The sequence below is a fragment of the Neolamprologus brichardi genome, chromosome 13, assembly GCF_056152115.1.
Source record: "Neolamprologus brichardi isolate AB-2024 chromosome 13, ASM5615211v1, whole genome shotgun sequence".
In the NCBI taxonomy this organism is placed as follows: domain Eukaryota; kingdom Metazoa; phylum Chordata; class Actinopteri; order Cichliformes; family Cichlidae; genus Neolamprologus; species Neolamprologus brichardi.
Window position 1 is genome coordinate 30,402,856 of NC_142116.1, and position 16,982 is coordinate 30,419,837.

The window sequence follows — 16,982 nt, forward strand, 5'->3', positions numbered from 1 at the left end:
ATTTTCTTGTGCAAAACTTGCTTCTTAAGAATATATTTTCTTTTTAGACAAAAAATAAGAAAAAATGTCCATGAAAAAGGGTTTTTTACGGAAGAAGATTAGGGCCACTGGGGAAAAAAAAGAAAAAGAATTCTGACTTTAATCTCAGAATTCTGACTTTTTTCTCAGAATTCTGAGATTAAAGTCAGAATTCTAACTTTTTTCTCAGAATTCTGACTTTAATCTCAGAATTCTGACTTTAATCTCAGAATTTTGAGGTGGGCACCTGCAGGCTTTCAGCTTCAGTGACAGGGATGTGTCCAGTTTGGCAGGTGGAGAACTAATTCACTAAATATGGTGGATATAAGTGATTTTTTGCGTGGCCGAGGGGTCCCCGAAGATGCTATTTTATTAATGGAAGAGCAGAAGGTGAGTAACAAAAAGAGAAATAGTTTGGTGTCTATTATTTTTACAGGAAAACAGTAACGGTACAGTTACGGTTAGCGGTTAGCATGCTTGTTAGTTTATAATGTTATATAGGAATGAACGTGTTTCACGATGTTACAGTATACTAGGTGAATTGACGTTTTAACTGTTGTTGATCGCAGGATCATCCCAGATGGGTTCGTTGCATTTTATTTTATTGTTCTACTATTTCAGAGTTTTTCAAGGCAGTTAAGCGGAGCTGTGTTACAGATGCTAGCCGCCTGCCAATATCACTGATATATTTGATGTGTACAAGTAAGTTACACTTAGTACAGCGGAGGGGAGAAACTGTAATGAATGTTTATGCGGATATTTCACTCAGAAAAATGGGTGGCGTTCATACACAGCCCCGGTTGTTGTTCTGACGGTGGCCGACTGACGATCCCCTCACAACATGTTAGCTAACACAAACTAATGTAGTGCATGTAACTGTGTGTATACGTTAGTGGTACAATGTCGGAAGAAATGAGCAAACTGTTAACTGTTTATAATGTCAGAATGACATCATCGTTCTCCTGCACTGTGTAATGTATGTCATCTCAAGAAGGAAATCATATCTTATACTTTGAGCTGGCCAGTGCACTTAACGCCTACGTGTGGAAATGGTAGGCTACTACTACAACTTAATACAGTATTTGATTTTTTTTTATAGAACAATAAAATAAAAAGTGCTGGCTGAGGAGCGCTGCTGCATTAAACTTTGACCTCGGAGTGACGTGACGTTTGTTCGCACAACCAATAGAAGTGCAGAAAGTCGCAAATCAGGCATATTGTTCGCATAAACACAAAAATAAATAAATAAATAACGAAATAATCCCGATATTGTGCCAAAGACTGATTTACAATGTTACTTTGTGTTCTATGTAATACCTTTGATTAAATGACTAAATGGACTGTGTATTTATGACTCTGCATTATAGTCCTGCATACATAAGTAACATTCATGTGTACAGATATATGTACACAAGCATGAACACAAAAGTCTACTGCTGATCGAGCTGCTCAGTGGTCGTACAGTCTCATGCAGAGAGCGTGGAGGTGTTGTCCGTTGCCATTCCACCACTCCAGCAGACCACAACATAAAAGACAGCAGATGCCACCACAGTGTCGTAGAACATCCTTGGAAGATGTACTACCTACATCATAACCAATCAAGTCCTTCTTTTTTTTTAAATACAGAAGAGGATTGATTGTTTACTGAAAGGCTATGCCTTAGTTTGCTTCTTTCATTATTGTGTTTCGCCCGGCATAAAATAGATATCTTTTCTGATAACTACAGTCAGTACTCTCCTACTGGCATTAGCAGTGACCTAAGAGGCTTAACCGTAATATTGGTTTGCAGTGTAAATGTTGCAGAAAATGACTGTCTTTTCTTTCCCCTTGTGTGCAGATTGACTGTGACGTCATAGCACTGATGGATGACGCAACTTTGGCAAACTACATTCCCTCGTACGGAGACCGAATTGCCCTCTTCAATTTCTGCAAAAGCAAGCAACCACTGTCAAAAAGAAAACTAGGACTTCTGCAAAAACTTTGTGAGAAAATGAAAACCAAAACAGAAAGTCCAAAGTAGAACGCTTCGCATGCAGATGCAGGAATAAGACAGACAAAGAAGCAAAAAGCAACACGAAATGTTGAGATAGGATGGATACAGAATGATGGAAAACTAGCCAAACAGGTGAGAGTGAAGCAGGGAGGTGGCACTAGAAAGATTCAAATGGCCACTGATGCTGGATTAAAAGATATTCTTCAGGAAGGAAACAAACTTATTTTTCCTGATGGCATATCTCCTAAGGGATGTGAAACAGATTTTGAGTTTGAGGTTTGGGACTTCAAACAGAACCACCTTACTGATGACACCCACCAGTCTATAGGCAATATGTAAGAGGCAGCGAGGCTGACAATGTTACGCTTCTGCGTTGCAACAAAACCAACAGATCCTGAAGAAGATGCCAATGAGACATCTGATGTGGTGTTTGTCTCAGAAAGCAGTGGCAGTGATATTAATCCATTGCAAGTGGGGGAAGTCAGGGGTAATTTTGATGAAGTCATTCCTGGTTCAGAAATTTCAGATGAAATTACTTTTGGTCCAATTTTTGATGCTGAAGAAGATACAGAAACACATCAGTGAGGGTTTTCTTGTCCCCCTCAGTCGACCTAATTCAGAGAACGTAATAACAATCACCATACGTCATACTGACACTTTACATGACATGATTACTGCTTTCTCTGATGAGGAGATTTTGAGAAAAACACTGAATGTGAAGCGTGTACTTCCAGACAACACAGAAGAACCAGGCACTGGATCAGGAATACTAAGAGATGTACTCACATGCTTCTGGCATGAATTTTATGAGCGATGCACCCTAGGTGCAACCGTTAAAGTGCCATTTGCCATGATTTTCCTGCTGAAAAATGGAAGGCAGTTGGCCGAAGACTCTTGAAAGGTTACCAAGAATGTCAGTATTTTCCAAATAAACTTGCAATCCCTTTTCTGGAACAAGTGCTTTTCAGTGGTGTTTACAGTGATCTTAAAGCACACTTTCTACAGTTTGTCAGCAGCCAAGAATGTGATGTTTTGGTGAAAGCAGTAAATAATTTCTCTGCAGTTGACTTGGATGATCTTGTGGAAGTTCTTGACAGCTATGGCTGTAGAAAAAGAATTACTGCTGAGACTCTTCCTACAATCCTTGATGAAATAGCGCACAAAGAGCTTGTCCAAAAAAACAATGTTTGTTATTGACTGCTGGAGGGAGATCATCGACCCCCATATCTCCCTCAGTCCGGAGGGACTGACCAAGTTATTCTCTGAACTGCAACCAACTTCAAAAAAAAGTGTGCCAGCTGCTGAAATTTGCTGTGGATTTGACTCCACAACAAAAAGAAGTGAAAAATCATCTCAAAAGATTCATCAGAGAGCTGGATAACATTAAACATGATACAGTCACAAAACAAAACGAACGGGTACACTGTTTACTACCATATCCAGAGCTGTCTTCACCAAATCCAAGCTTTCCAGCTGTAAGACAGAAACCTTCAGCAAAAGCATGAAGAAAGAATACTAAAGCTCTATAAACTATAATTAAACTGCTCTTAAACTTTCTTTAATGCACCATGTGTGGTGTGAGAGCTCAGCACAGTCAAATACTTTTGTAAGTAATTAGTAGTAAGACTAATTCATTCAGATGGTATTTTCTTATTAGGTCAGGGCTAAAACTGAACATAGTTATAACATAACAAAGTAATGCTGTTATGCAACACTGTATTGTAAAAGGAATAAGTACAATTTTATACTTTAGCATTTGTCATGTCTGAAAATATTTTGCTTTACAGTATATGCAATTTTTAGTTAAGGTATCAAAGTTTGGCATTTGTTGTTGATTACTAAGGTTCCATTTAAAGTTTCATTTATTTTCTTAATGTCATATTGTTTCTAAGCATACCTGTTATTCATCCATCAAATTGATTCAAGCTGCTTAAAGGATTCAGTCTGTTTTGAAGACGGTTATTGATTACTGAGATCATAAATAAACACTGTACAGTTCAATGCAGTGGTCAAGTGCTGTGATTATTCAGGCATCCTTTTGTAATGCCAAATTGTCATGTTCTCAGATATAGTATTAATCTTAACACCTGAAAAAATGTCTTGTTACTGTGAGAAATTATGCATTTTTATTTGTATGCATGTATGTTTTCAACCATTCACACTTGTTTTTATTTCTATACCATAGCTGACACTGAAGGAATATGTGATACCACAATAGCCAGTGTTCATGATCTTTACAGTAAGTCACTGATGTATACTGATGCATAACAAGACTGTATGAGATCTATACGTTTGTTTTAAAAGTTGAGTCATTCTTGTTACAGGGCAGCTTATATGGTTATGAGTTTTAGCCATGTTACTGGCATTGGCAAGAACAGGTTTCTTGTAAACTTTTTCCAATAAAATGTTACTGTACACAGTACATTTGTATTGTTGTTTTGAATATGTACATCAAGCTCCTTATCTATTTGAACATGCCAGAATTCAAGAGACTGCCACACATGAGCTCAGTAACATGGAAGAATACCATTTATTTTTTAATTTCAAACATTTCATAAAGATACACAAATATAAATGTAAAACATGTTGCACTTAATGGGACAATAACTTGGTTTCACTTGCAGGAACTGTTTTGTTGCATTGTTGCTGGGATACTACAAATAAAAGTCAAAATATTTTTGGTATGTTTCTTATAATTTTAGGATTCGTGTCATAAAGCAGCCTTGTATACGACAGCTCACACTGAATCAGTATAGCAATGACTCATGGTCATTTTACATGAAAACCAGCTAAAATATCTTACAACTAACAGAAGTGAAATACAATAATAATTAAGTGATGGATCTTCATATGGGTAAATGATTATAATAGCTTTGCTTTAATATAATTGCACTAAAAGCTCCCCAAAAGGCATAACGACTTTAAATATTAACAATGTACAAATAAGCCTCCATCCATAAAACATAGCGGCTAAAACCATCTATGCAGCCACTGATAGCAATACCATATGGTTTCAACTTGTCATAGCCATCCATGTGCCAGAGAGCATTTGGCCCTCTGCAGCTGTGCTGTCGTCTTCTCAACCGTCGAGCTCGTCTCAGTTCCACACCTTGAGGGTCAACCAATTTGATTATGCATCTTACAGTATCTTGTGACACCACAAATCCATGTTGAACTGCACGAAGATGTAGCCAACGATAACCTTGCATCTGTCCACAATGCTAGCACTTCCTCCAAGTTTGATTGATTCTTCCTTCAAAAAAGCCCAAGTCTTTTACAAATTCTCTTTAGAGTTCGAACACTTACAATTGTCTGATGACTATGTGCTAAAATTGAAAGTATTTCTTTGTTACTGAAAGAAAGTCTGAAATACAGTCTTATTAAGTCATCCAAATCTGACATGTCAGCCACTGTTTCTCTCACTTTGAGAGGTGAACTTTTTGCAGAAGTCCTAGTTTTCTTTTTAACAGTGGTTGCTTGCTTTTGCAGAAATTGAAGAGGGCAATTCGGTCTCCGTACGAGGGAATGTAGTTTGCCAAAGTTGCGTCATCCATCAGTGCTATGACGTCACAGTCAATCTGCACACAAGAAGAAAGAAAAGACAGTCATTTTCTGCAACATTTACACTGCAAAGCAATATTACAGTTAAGCCTCTTAGGTCACTGCTAATGCCAGTAGGAGAGTACTGACTGTAGTTATCAGAAAAGATATCTATTTTATGCAGGGCGAAACACAATAATGAAAGAAGCAAACTAAGGCATAGCCTTTCAGTAAATAATAAATCCTCTTCTGTATTTAAAAAAAAAGAAGGACTTGATTGGTTATGATGTAGGTAGTACATCTTCCAAGGATGTTCTACGACACTGTGGTGGCATCTGCTGTCTTTTATGTTGTGGTCTGCTGGAGTGGTGGAATGGCAACGGACAACACCTCCACGCTCTCTGCATGAGACTGTACGACCACTGAGCAGCTCGATCAGCAGTAGACTTTTGTGTTCATGCTTGTGTACATATATCTGTACACATGAATGTTACTTATGTATGCAGGACTATAATGCAGAGTCATAAATACACAGTCCATTTAGTCATTTAATCAAAGGTATTACATAGAACACAAAGTAACATTGTAAATCAGTCTTTGGCACAATATCGGGATTATTTCGTTATTTATTTATTTATTTTGTGTTTATGCGAACAATATGCCTGATTTGCGACTTTCTGCACTTCTATTGGTTGTGCGAACAAACGTCACGTCACTCCGAGGTCAAAGTTTAACGCGGCAGCGCTCCTCAGCCAGCACTTTTTATTTTATTGTTCTATAAAAAAAAAAATCAAATACTGTATTAAGTTTATTTTTTACCGGTAGTGAACTGTAGTGTAGCCTACCATTTCCACACGTAGGCGTTAAGTGCACTGGGCAGCTCAAAGTATAAGATATGATTTCCTTCTTGAGATGACATACATTACACAGTGCAGGAGAACAATGATGTCATTCTGACATTATAAACAGTTAACAGTTTGCTCATTTCTTCCGACACTGTACCACTAATGTATACACACAGTTACATGCACTACATTAGTTTGTGTTAGCTAACATGTTGTGAGGGGATCGTCAGTCGGCCACCGTCAGAACAACAACCGGGGCTGTGTATGAACGCCACCCATTTTTCTGAGTGAAATATCCGCATAAACATTCATTACAGTTTCTCCCCTCCGCTGTACTAAGTGTAACTTACTTGTACACATCAAATATATCAGTGATATTGGCAGGCGGCTAGCATCTGTAACACAGCTCCGCTTAACTGCCTTGAAAAACTCTGAAATAGTAGAACAATAAAATAAAATGCAACAAACCCATCTGGGATGATCCTGCGATCAACAACAGTTAAAACGTCAATTCACCTAGTATACTGTAACATCGTGAAACACGTTCATTCCTATATAACATTATAAGCTAACAAGCATGCTAACCGCTAACCGTAACTGTACCATTACTGTTTTCCTGTAAAAATAATAGACACCAAACTATTTCTCTTTTTGTTACTCACCTTCTGCTCTTCCATTAATAAAATAGCATCTTCGGGGACCCTTCAGCCACGCAAAAAATCACTTATATCCACCATATTTAGTGAATTAGTTCTCCACCTGCCAAACTGGACAAATCGCTGTCACTGAAGCTGAAAGCCTGCAGGTGCCCACCTCAAAATTCTGAGATTAAAGTCAGAATTCTGAGATTAAAGTCAGAATTCTTTTTTTTTTTTTTTCCAGTGTCCCTAATCCTCTTCCGTAGTTTTTTTTACTTTCTTGAAAATCGTTTTTTGCAGTGTAGTATCCGGGAGCACTTCTGTTGTGTTTTGTACGTGCTTCTGAGTTTTTACGTGTTTTTGGTGTTTGTATGTATGGAAGAAATATAGTATCATCAGAATTCAAGTATTTTTAGACATTGAATTTATAACACTGAATTTTTATCCTCCAAATTTCCCTGCAAAAATTCACCTGCAAAAATTCACCTGCAAAAATTTCACCTGCAAAAAATTCACTTGCAAAAGTGATGAACTTTTGACCCAAGCCAGAGCAATCAGCACCAGAGCGAGTCGAGCGGCTCTCAGCCAATTAAATTACGCTGCCTGATCACATGACACCGTTAGCCAGCAGTGTGTCTCCTAAAAGAGAGCTGTTTAAAGGTGAGTGATTTAGTTTTTCTCCTAAATAGAGATCATTACAGAACGCCTAGTCCTACTTAAAATCCCATTTATTTTCATTTTATTTTATCATCTACTCGAACTAAGGAAAACGTTTGACTAACTCAAAGACAATTTCCACGCCTCCCCTGCCTGTCTGCAGAGGCAGTTTTGAATTTAGGAGCGCCAAGATGGCAGCGGCAAACCCTGGCGGTTCTCCGGTAAGTATATTGTTTTTTATCTTCAAGTTTGTCTTTTGAAACGTTAATTTTATTTAAATCCGTTGCTCACGTATAAAGTACACAGACGGGGTCTTTGCTCAACTCGTCTGAGGCGTGTCTCACTAAGCGCTACATGCTAGCATCTTGCTAACTGAGCTACCCTTTACATGCTGTGCTTTAGAAAATAGGATACTCGTTAAAAAAAAAAAAATACTCCGCAGATATTGATAGATAGACGAAGACTGCAAATATAATGGTGGAAACGAGAACGGCCTTTGGTGAAGAGGTAAAATACACCATGAATGCAACTTCGCTCCACACAAGTTTTATGGTAGACATATTCATATTGGTATCTAATAAATGATTAATTCTTAGATTTTATCAAACGTTAATTTATAAATTGTTTCTGTCTTTATGTGTTTGTTTCAGAATATGCAAGATGAAATTATACAGTCAGCAAGACACTTGCTGCAGTTACTGACATGATCCAACCAAACTGCTGCTGTTGCTGCTGTGATGAATCAGAATACAAGGTACTTTAGCAAGACTTTTAAGTTAATGCTACATTTAACTAAATTGTTATATATATATATATATATATATATATATATATACATATATATACATATATATATACTTGGAATCACATGCTTGAAATGCCAACAATTAATATTCAGTTTTTCTGCTTACATTCTACCAGATGCCGAGAAAAAATAAAAGATCCCAGGCACAAAAGAAGCGCTGGAAACAACTTGACCTGGTCGATCCTGCTGCCCCAATGCTCACTGGCCACAACCAAGATGAGACAGTCAGTAGTTTTCCATCTGACCAGGTAGGTAGCAGGACCAGGTTTTAGAGTGACTAAAACACTGTTTTTACATACATGTAGTTAGAATAACCTCCTATATATGTGACTGTTTCTAATCACTTTTTGTTGAATTAAGACTGAAACGCTGAGGATGCTGGAGATTCAGAGAGAAAACAATAGGCTTAGAGAGAGTATATCACATATTATGAGCACACCTGGAAGAGTCGACAACTGGAATTTCTATGAAAAGAAAAGGTCAGTTAAGTTTTGTAATAACCGTGTCAGAACAATAGGGTTTTCAAAGAAATAAGGCGGCTTAATTGTGCTCTTAATTGTCTCTTCAATATAGCCTTGGGAACAAAAATCAGCAGCTGGAAATGCTCAGAATTGCCCAAGAGAATCAAAGGATCCAGCTTAAACTGAGCCAGTGCAAACCTTTCTATAGTGTGAGGGCTTGGCACGAGGATTGGCTCAGAACTACCGAAGTGATGGAAAGAATTAGTCACTATCCTCATGACAGAGAAAATCAGCAAAATGTGTCATTTTCTTTCTTCCTTGTGTGTATTAAAGCTGCGTTGCATTCCTTAACTTCTATGCTCTATATGTACAAATCAGATAAAAATGTGAACACCTGATCTCATGTGTCACTGCAAAAAGGCGATTCCCTGCTACATCTCTGGTGCCTGCTAAGAAGCCTAAACCTCTTGAAGTGGTATTTTATTTGCTCCCAAAACAAATGGAGAAGACCCCAACAGAACATGAAAAATATATCCACACACAGGCAGGGATGGGTCAAAGAACAGCACATCTTGATGAGAGCACAACACATGAAGAGGTATAAACTTATTCTTTTTATTCACTGATCAAAACTGAGAAGTTTTCGCTTAATAAAAGTGTTATTGAAGGTGACCATCACTGCAAGTCACAAGTGGCATTTACAAAAAATAATATTATTATTGGATATTCATCATTAATCATGAAAATCGAACTGTAAAGTTTGGATTGAAAAAGATTTTTTTTATTATATCCAGTTTGCACTGTAAATGCATGGTTCTTTTACCGTTTCTTAGTTTATACAGGGGTATAATTAATGTTAAATGTGTCATTTCTTTAGACTCAGAGATTGTATTTGTATTATTGCTTTCAGTTAAGGGATGCCCTGAATGATTTGTTTCCCAAACTGAAGGAGGTAACTAGGGTTGCAAAGGGGCGGAAAATTTCCGGTAAATTTCCGAAAAGTTTCCGGTAAATTTCCATGGTAAGTTAAGCTTGGGAATTTTGGAAATATTCCATATTGGAAACTTTCCATGGAAATAATAGGAATTATGGAAATTAATGGGAATTTAGGAGAACTAACTGGGAATATATTATTTCCAAGCATAAATATAAACAGAAATCATAAGAAAACCTCCATGCAAAATGTTTTCAACAGATATTTCAACAGATTTATTTGTAAGTACAGTAGAATAGAACACGTTTCAATAACTTGTTTCATGGATGAATAAAAACAGAAATGTTGAGTTCAATATTACCATCCCCTAACCCCGCTCATTCAAAAATGCCCCCTGTCCAAAAATCTCCACAAAGTCCCATTTAAAAGGTTAAATGAAAAATTCCACTTATCCTCCAAAACGTCCCATTAAACATGCAAATCTTCCTTCAAGCAATCCTCTTTTCTCATTTTTGCTCAGTCAATAGACTCTTCCTGGAACTCATCATCATCCAACAACATGTCCACTTCCTCAGCATCCAACTCTGAGTCTTCCCTCTTCAGTGTCACTTTCCAGCCTTGTTGAGGATGGCTCTGTGTCAGGCTCAAAGAGCCGTAGGTTTGCCCGAATGCCGACCAGCTTTTCCACTCACATTTGTGAGCCTGTTGCGAACCTTTGTGTGGGTGTTCCCAAACAGTGACCAGTTGCGCTCGGAGGCGGCTGATGATGGTGGGATTTGGAGGAGGATGGAGGCTACAGGTGCAAGGGCCTCAGATTCACATAGTCCCTTCCACCAGGTGACTGCAGATATGTACTGGCATGACTGCCATATTCCATCCCCTTTCCAAAGGCCTTGCTTTGTTTGATACTTTGCCAAACTGCCTAGAACTTTGCCTTTATCGAGACCCAGGTGGTCAGACATGGCTGTAATGACCGCATAGGCACCGTTGATCTCTTCCCCAGAAAGTATGCCCTTGTCATATTTGGGGTTCAGCATGTATGCTGCTGCATGCACTGGCTTCATGCGGAACTCCCTCCGCTGTTCCAATGACTTGACCACAGCTGTTTCCTCTGCTTTCAGTAGTAGGGAAGTGGGCAGAATTGTCTGGATTTCTTCTTTGAGTTCTGCAAAAAGGCACTGGACATCTGACAAGATGGCACCATCCCCCTCTATCTTCGCTATTGCTGCTGCAATAGGTTTGAGGATTTTCTGACTGCTAGATACTCTTTCCCAGAACACATCATCCAAGATGACCTTCTTGATGTCACTGTCGATGCCTACAGACTGGGATATGGCCATTTCTTGCAGAGACTCCTTTCCCTCCAGAAGGCTGTCAAACATGATAACAACATCACCCCATCGCGTTATGCTGGGAAGCTTCAGTGTAGTACTCTTGTTCTTTTCCTTTTGCTTTGACAGAAATGTAGCGGAAGTTACTTGTTTGCCTTTAACATATTTCAGAACTTGCTTCGCTCTCTTATTCAGAGTGTCCATTGTTTTTAGTGCCATTATGTCTTTTAGGAGAAGATTTAGTGTATGGGCAGCACAGCCAATAGTAGTTATATCAGGGTAGGTCTCCTCCACATGTGCCCAGGCAACCTTCATGTTGGCTGCGTTGTCAGTGACCAGTGCAAAAACCTTATCTGGTCCAAGGTCATTGATGATCACTTTTAGCTCATCTGCAATGTATTGGCCTGTGTGTCTGTTTTCCTTTGTGTCTACACTCTTGTAGAACACAGGCTGAGGAGTGGTGATTATGTAGTTAATAATTCCTTGTCCCCTGATATTGGACCATCCATCAGAGATGACTGAAATACAGTCAGCTTGATCAATGGTCTGTTTCACCTTTGCTTGAACTCGACTGAACTCTTCATCCAGTAGATGACTAGACAATGCATGTCTGGTTGGGGGAATGTATGCTGGTCAGAGAACATTCAAAAATCTCTTCCAGTACACATTGGATGCACGAGCGAAACACTCATCTGCGTTTTTCTAGCTAGTGTCATCCATAAAATCAAAGAATCCTCTGATGCCAGAGGGACCAGGAGCTGATGAGTGGGTATCTGACTCTAATACAGCTGAAACAGATTCATTTTCCCGTTGAGTGGAACTCCTGGCTGCTGCATGTGTTGGGTCTTCAGGAATTCTGTTGCACTTTATATTTGAATTGCATTTGTTTGTTTTTGTCAATATTATGCTAAAATATACTTTGCTCAGCTATATTTAAGTTCCCTAAGAAGAGCCAACCTTCAATTTTGAAAATTCCCAGTTTATTCCCATAAATTCCCGTTAATTCCCGTTAATTCCCGTTTATTCCCATGGAAAGTTTCCATCTTTGAAAATTCCGGGAATTTTGCAACCCTAGAGGTAACAGGTGGCTGGCTGCTGTTCAAACCTGGGGGTGTGTATGAATTCTGCACTATGTAATTAAACTAGAAACTGATGCTGCTGTTTAATCAGTACTTTTAGGACAAGTTCTGTTTCACCGCATGTTGTGAATTCCTAATTCTGAGTAGTTTTGAAGATACTTTTTTTTTACTTTTCTTGAGGCATTGGATATATTTCATGATCAGAATAATCTGCTGCAATTTGCTTTTATACAGGTGGTTGGGGAAGCCGAAAACTCTCTCTGGTTCCTCCAGCTGATATTGGCTATACAGGGACAATCCTAAAGGTTGCCAGTCGTGGGGGTAAAAACGTATATATTGCTCCTATTCGAGAGGAACTTAGCAATGACTAGGGATGGGTATCATTTAGGTTTTATCCGATACCGGTGCCAAACCGGTACTTTTGAAACGGTGCCGGTGCTTAAACGGTGCTCAAACCGGTGCTTAAAGAATGGAGAACACAAAATTGGTCCAAAAACCTCTCATGTTCAGCTGTTTTTTGTAGAAAGATAACAATGTTAGCCTTTTCTGCAGCTATGGGGCATATATGGTATCACTCTTGGCTGGAAGCAGTGCTTAAACAATGGAAAAACACAAACTTTGTCCAAAAACCTCTCATGTTTAGCTGTTTCCCACTTTTTCTTTGGTCATTTTAGCCTTTTTGTCCAGGGTGAAGGGAGTATCTGCCATCAAACAAGAAGACAGCCGCATGTAGCTACGACGGTGTTTGCTAGTTCACCTTACATGCATTAATGTAATAATGTGGTTAGCCTACTCAATGTAAATTACACACGAACAACATTAAGCTACTCACGCAGAGAAGAACGGCTGCTGCTGCATCATCTTCCTCATCATTTCTGCTACACTGGCAGGGCTAGGGGCCAGGACTCTACTCTTCGGGTTTTTGGGGGATGTTGCTAACTCCGGGTCCGATAACAGGCACCACACCCGCAGTAGATGTGCTCGGTGTGAGGTCTCGCAGCAAGCTATCAAATACGGCGCATTTCTCGGCTTTAAAAAAAAACGCTATGCGTCGCCAGGTGTTTCATCAGATTCGAGGTGTTACCTCCTTTGACAGTATCACAGTATCAGCTTAAAGCACTTGTTGCAGCTGCTGAGTTTGCATCTTTTGCTGTGAAGTACAGCCAGACTTTGACCGCTTCGCCTTGGGCATTTTTAATCTGTAGCTCTGCTCTAAAAGAACGTATGTACCTGGACCCGCCTACTATCCTCGGAAACGTAAAATGATTGGCTAGAATTCAAAGTGTATCACAGCTCGGGAAAAAAAAGCACCGAAATAAAGCACCGAAATGTGCGCTGCTTTTCGGTCTGGTTACTACCGTTTATGTCAGAACCGGTGCCATCATGGCACCGGACACCAGTACCCATCCCTAGCAATGACCCTGTACCACTAAGCGATGAGTCCTTCAGATGCATACCAAAAGCAAAATGCCAGAAGTGTGGCATAGGTGTTCCACTGCAACTTCCGTCAGAACACCTAAAATCCTGTCCTCCTTTGGAAACTCCCAGTGAAAGTACTGTGGTGAATTTAGATGGTGATGAACCTACAGAAAAGGAATGTAGGTTTTTGGACAATTTCATACTAACATATTACCCAAAAGCATAAAGTGTTAAGAGCTAGCTAGAAGGAAAAATTAAATGTTATAAAAATGAACTTTGTCCTTTCAAATTTATTGCACAACAGCACCACTGCAGCAGTGTCCTGTCTGCACAGATATGTTTCCCTCTGACTTCACTGAGCTGCATGCTTCTTCATGTGGAGAAAGGTATTTAGCAAGAAAAATTGCAATTTTTATTGTCATTGGATTTAAGCCTTGACTGAAATTTAACAACATATTTTGATAGTAGCTCACGAAATGAAAAGGGGCATGAAGATACAGTAATTGAGGAAGGGCTAGCAGATATGCCAGGACCATCTGGAACTACTTGTGAAGTCAGGGATGGTAGGTCAATCATTTAGTCAAGGGTTATGTAAGGAAGGTGTTGATTAGTAACAATCAACAGCTAATGTGAACAAATCCCAGAAATCAAACCATTAGTTTGTATCCATTCAAATGGATCCATTCTTATTTTTGATAGCCTCATATTCAAACTACTTTAGACAACCCTTCAAAGGATAAAACAATTCAATTCTAACCACTTCTATTTTCTTTTAGGCTGGTTAACTGTTTTGGACTCTTCAAAGGCCATATATGAATGTGCAAAGAATGCTTTGGACATGCATGAAATGGAGAGCCCATTACGTCTCACAATGGACATCAGACAAAGTGTAGCTGATCAGGACATGGCCCTCATCTCATTCTACAAGAGACCCAATGTTGAATGGGCACGTCCTTTGGAGTGCAGGCTTGAGGGTAAATTTGCTGAAAATGATACATAAATATATCTTGAAATAAATATTTGTATTCATTATTTTATTTTGGTGATCTAACGGGATACAGCTATCAGACAAGGAGTAATATGTTTTTTTTTTTATCAACATGCATGGAGAAGCTGATGTCTGGTTTTTGCATCAATTTTTCTGTCAGATGAAGAGAGAAAACGTGTTCAGGATCTGGCATATGCATGGGACCTCCCCCCCTTGACAGAGAACAACAGGAGATGGCTGTTTGAGAAATTATTACTCCATTCTGTGAGTGAATTGAAAAGTAAGTAAAATATTTCTGTGTTACTGTTTAGTTAACTTTTTTCCTTAGGTCATTGGAAGAGTGACGAGGTCAATAAAACAGCTGAGAAGGGGACTTAAAGAAACCCCTATGTGGACCCTGCTGACCCAGCGACCTGACACGGTGCCCTTACTCTTTCCACAAGAGTTGGCTGCTGTGAATCCTGAGGTAAATTTTGTGCTCCTAAAATACTGTATTCATTAATAACATTTTACTGTGTTGTAGAAAATGTAGTCCAAAGCAAACTATGAAGACTTGAGTCATTCTACAAAGTGAAAAAATTGAAATTTTAATTTGGCACTTACCAAGAATTATGTATCAAATAATAAACTTACCATAAAAAACCTGTATTCATTTTTACAAATAAAATGCACAAATACTAAAAATGAGCATATTCTTGTGGACCATACATCTTTACTGCAGTTTTTCTTTATAGTCTTGTAAAAATAAAACTGCTCGAAAAGCCTGATTTACATATAGAAAACGATTTTGTAGATCTGAAGAGAGATGTAGATATAATAAACAGACATAATGACTAAAATACATTAGTAATTCTTTGGTAATACACATTTTCTAATCATAGATTTAGCCATTAATGTTGTTCTATTTTCATTTTTTGTTTGAGACAGTTTCTTCTTTTAAAATACAGTCAAAACTATGTAGAGGTTTGGGGATCCAAGTGAACACAAAAAGCACAAAACATGGATTATTATAGAAATTTATTCAAGGAATCAAGTCATGGACCATAAGGCTAAGTGGGTGATAGTGAGCTAAGAACAGGTGTGACTAATTAGATAAAATATGGCTATAGGGAAGGGAACTACCCAAAACAAGAAGAGACAAAATCCATGGAAATTCAGAACTATAAACATGACCTGAACCCAATAGTACCTGGAATTAAAACCAAAAACATGCTAAAATAAAATCGGGTATTAGGGGCACAGTGGGCTAAGAACTAAGAGTCGCCAAGTAAAAATGAATTACAAATAATTAAACTGAGAGACAACTGTTACTACTTTATTTCAGTTACTAAGTTATGTTGAGCAAGACATTATTTGGTTTCACAATGTGCAGCAGCATTTTTGAAGGGTATACTTTATGTTCTGTTACAGGTCCTTCTTCAGCGGATCGTGTGGCCTGAAGATGAAGATGATGACTGTCCTCTTCAAACTAAATGCAGAATCACAGGCTACATGAGGAATTTTATTCTAAATGGTAGGTTTGCCATTTTGCAGGAGGGGAATACCAATATTATTGCAATGTTAAAATGTTTTCTTCACAGCAACACCAAGTGAGCTGACAAATCTCCTAAAATTCTGGACTGGATGGGAGATTGTGCCAAAAAGTCTCACAGTGGAGCTAGTAGATGGCAGACATCCAACTGCTGCCACCTGCTATGAGACCTTGCGCATTCCATACCACTACAAGGACTATTTAACTTCTCTTCTCTCACCCCAACCGGTCGCAGCAGATGGCCGCCCCTCCCTGAGCCTGGTTCTGCCGGAGGTTTCTTCCTGTTAAAAGGGAGTTTTTCCTTCCCACTGTTGCCAAAGTGCTTGCTCATAGGGGGTCATATGATTGTTGGGTTTTTCTCTGTATCTATGAAGCGCCTTGAGGCGACTTTTGTTGTGATTTGGCGCTATATAAATAAAATTGAATTGAATTGAATTGAATTGAATTGAATTAACTTTTAAGGAAGACCTGATTGCCTGCTCTGAAACCTGCCACTCAGGGTTTGGACTCATTTAAGTGAGTCATTCCCATAATGCAAGGTAGTGGTGTACAAGTCTCTGTTTAAGATTTGGAATATAAATGTTCACATCTACTGGGCCTCTCTGATGCCATTTACTCTGTGCAGGCAACATTGGTTCTTGGTTCAGTTCTCAGTTGAAAATCCCTTTAAGTAGTTCTTAAAACTGTCTTGAAAGTTTTCCTTGTCACTGACATCTTACATGCATCTTGATCAAAATAAAAGG

At 38.7% G+C, this 16,982-nt stretch overlaps 1 protein-coding gene and 1 pseudogene across 1 annotated transcript; both read left to right on the plus strand.

Annotated features, from left to right (window-relative positions):
* Positions 1 to 308: 308 nt before the first annotated feature.
* Positions 309 to 10,516, plus strand: LOC148100038 (uncharacterized; annotated as a pseudogene).
* Positions 9,514 to 16,755, plus strand: LOC148100039 (uncharacterized). The gene is made up of 9 exons (XM_087849813.1): positions 9,514 to 9,555; positions 14,025 to 14,106; positions 14,186 to 14,283; positions 14,497 to 14,694; positions 14,869 to 14,972; positions 15,037 to 15,174; positions 16,119 to 16,221; positions 16,289 to 16,440; positions 16,690 to 16,755. The coding sequence occupies exons 2-9, from the start codon at positions 14,057 to 14,059 to the stop codon at positions 16,753 to 16,755; spliced, it is 909 nt and encodes a 302-aa protein (XP_087705939.1). The 5' UTR covers positions 9,514 to 9,555; positions 14,025 to 14,056.
* The last annotated feature ends 227 nt before the right edge of the window (positions 16,756 to 16,982 follow it).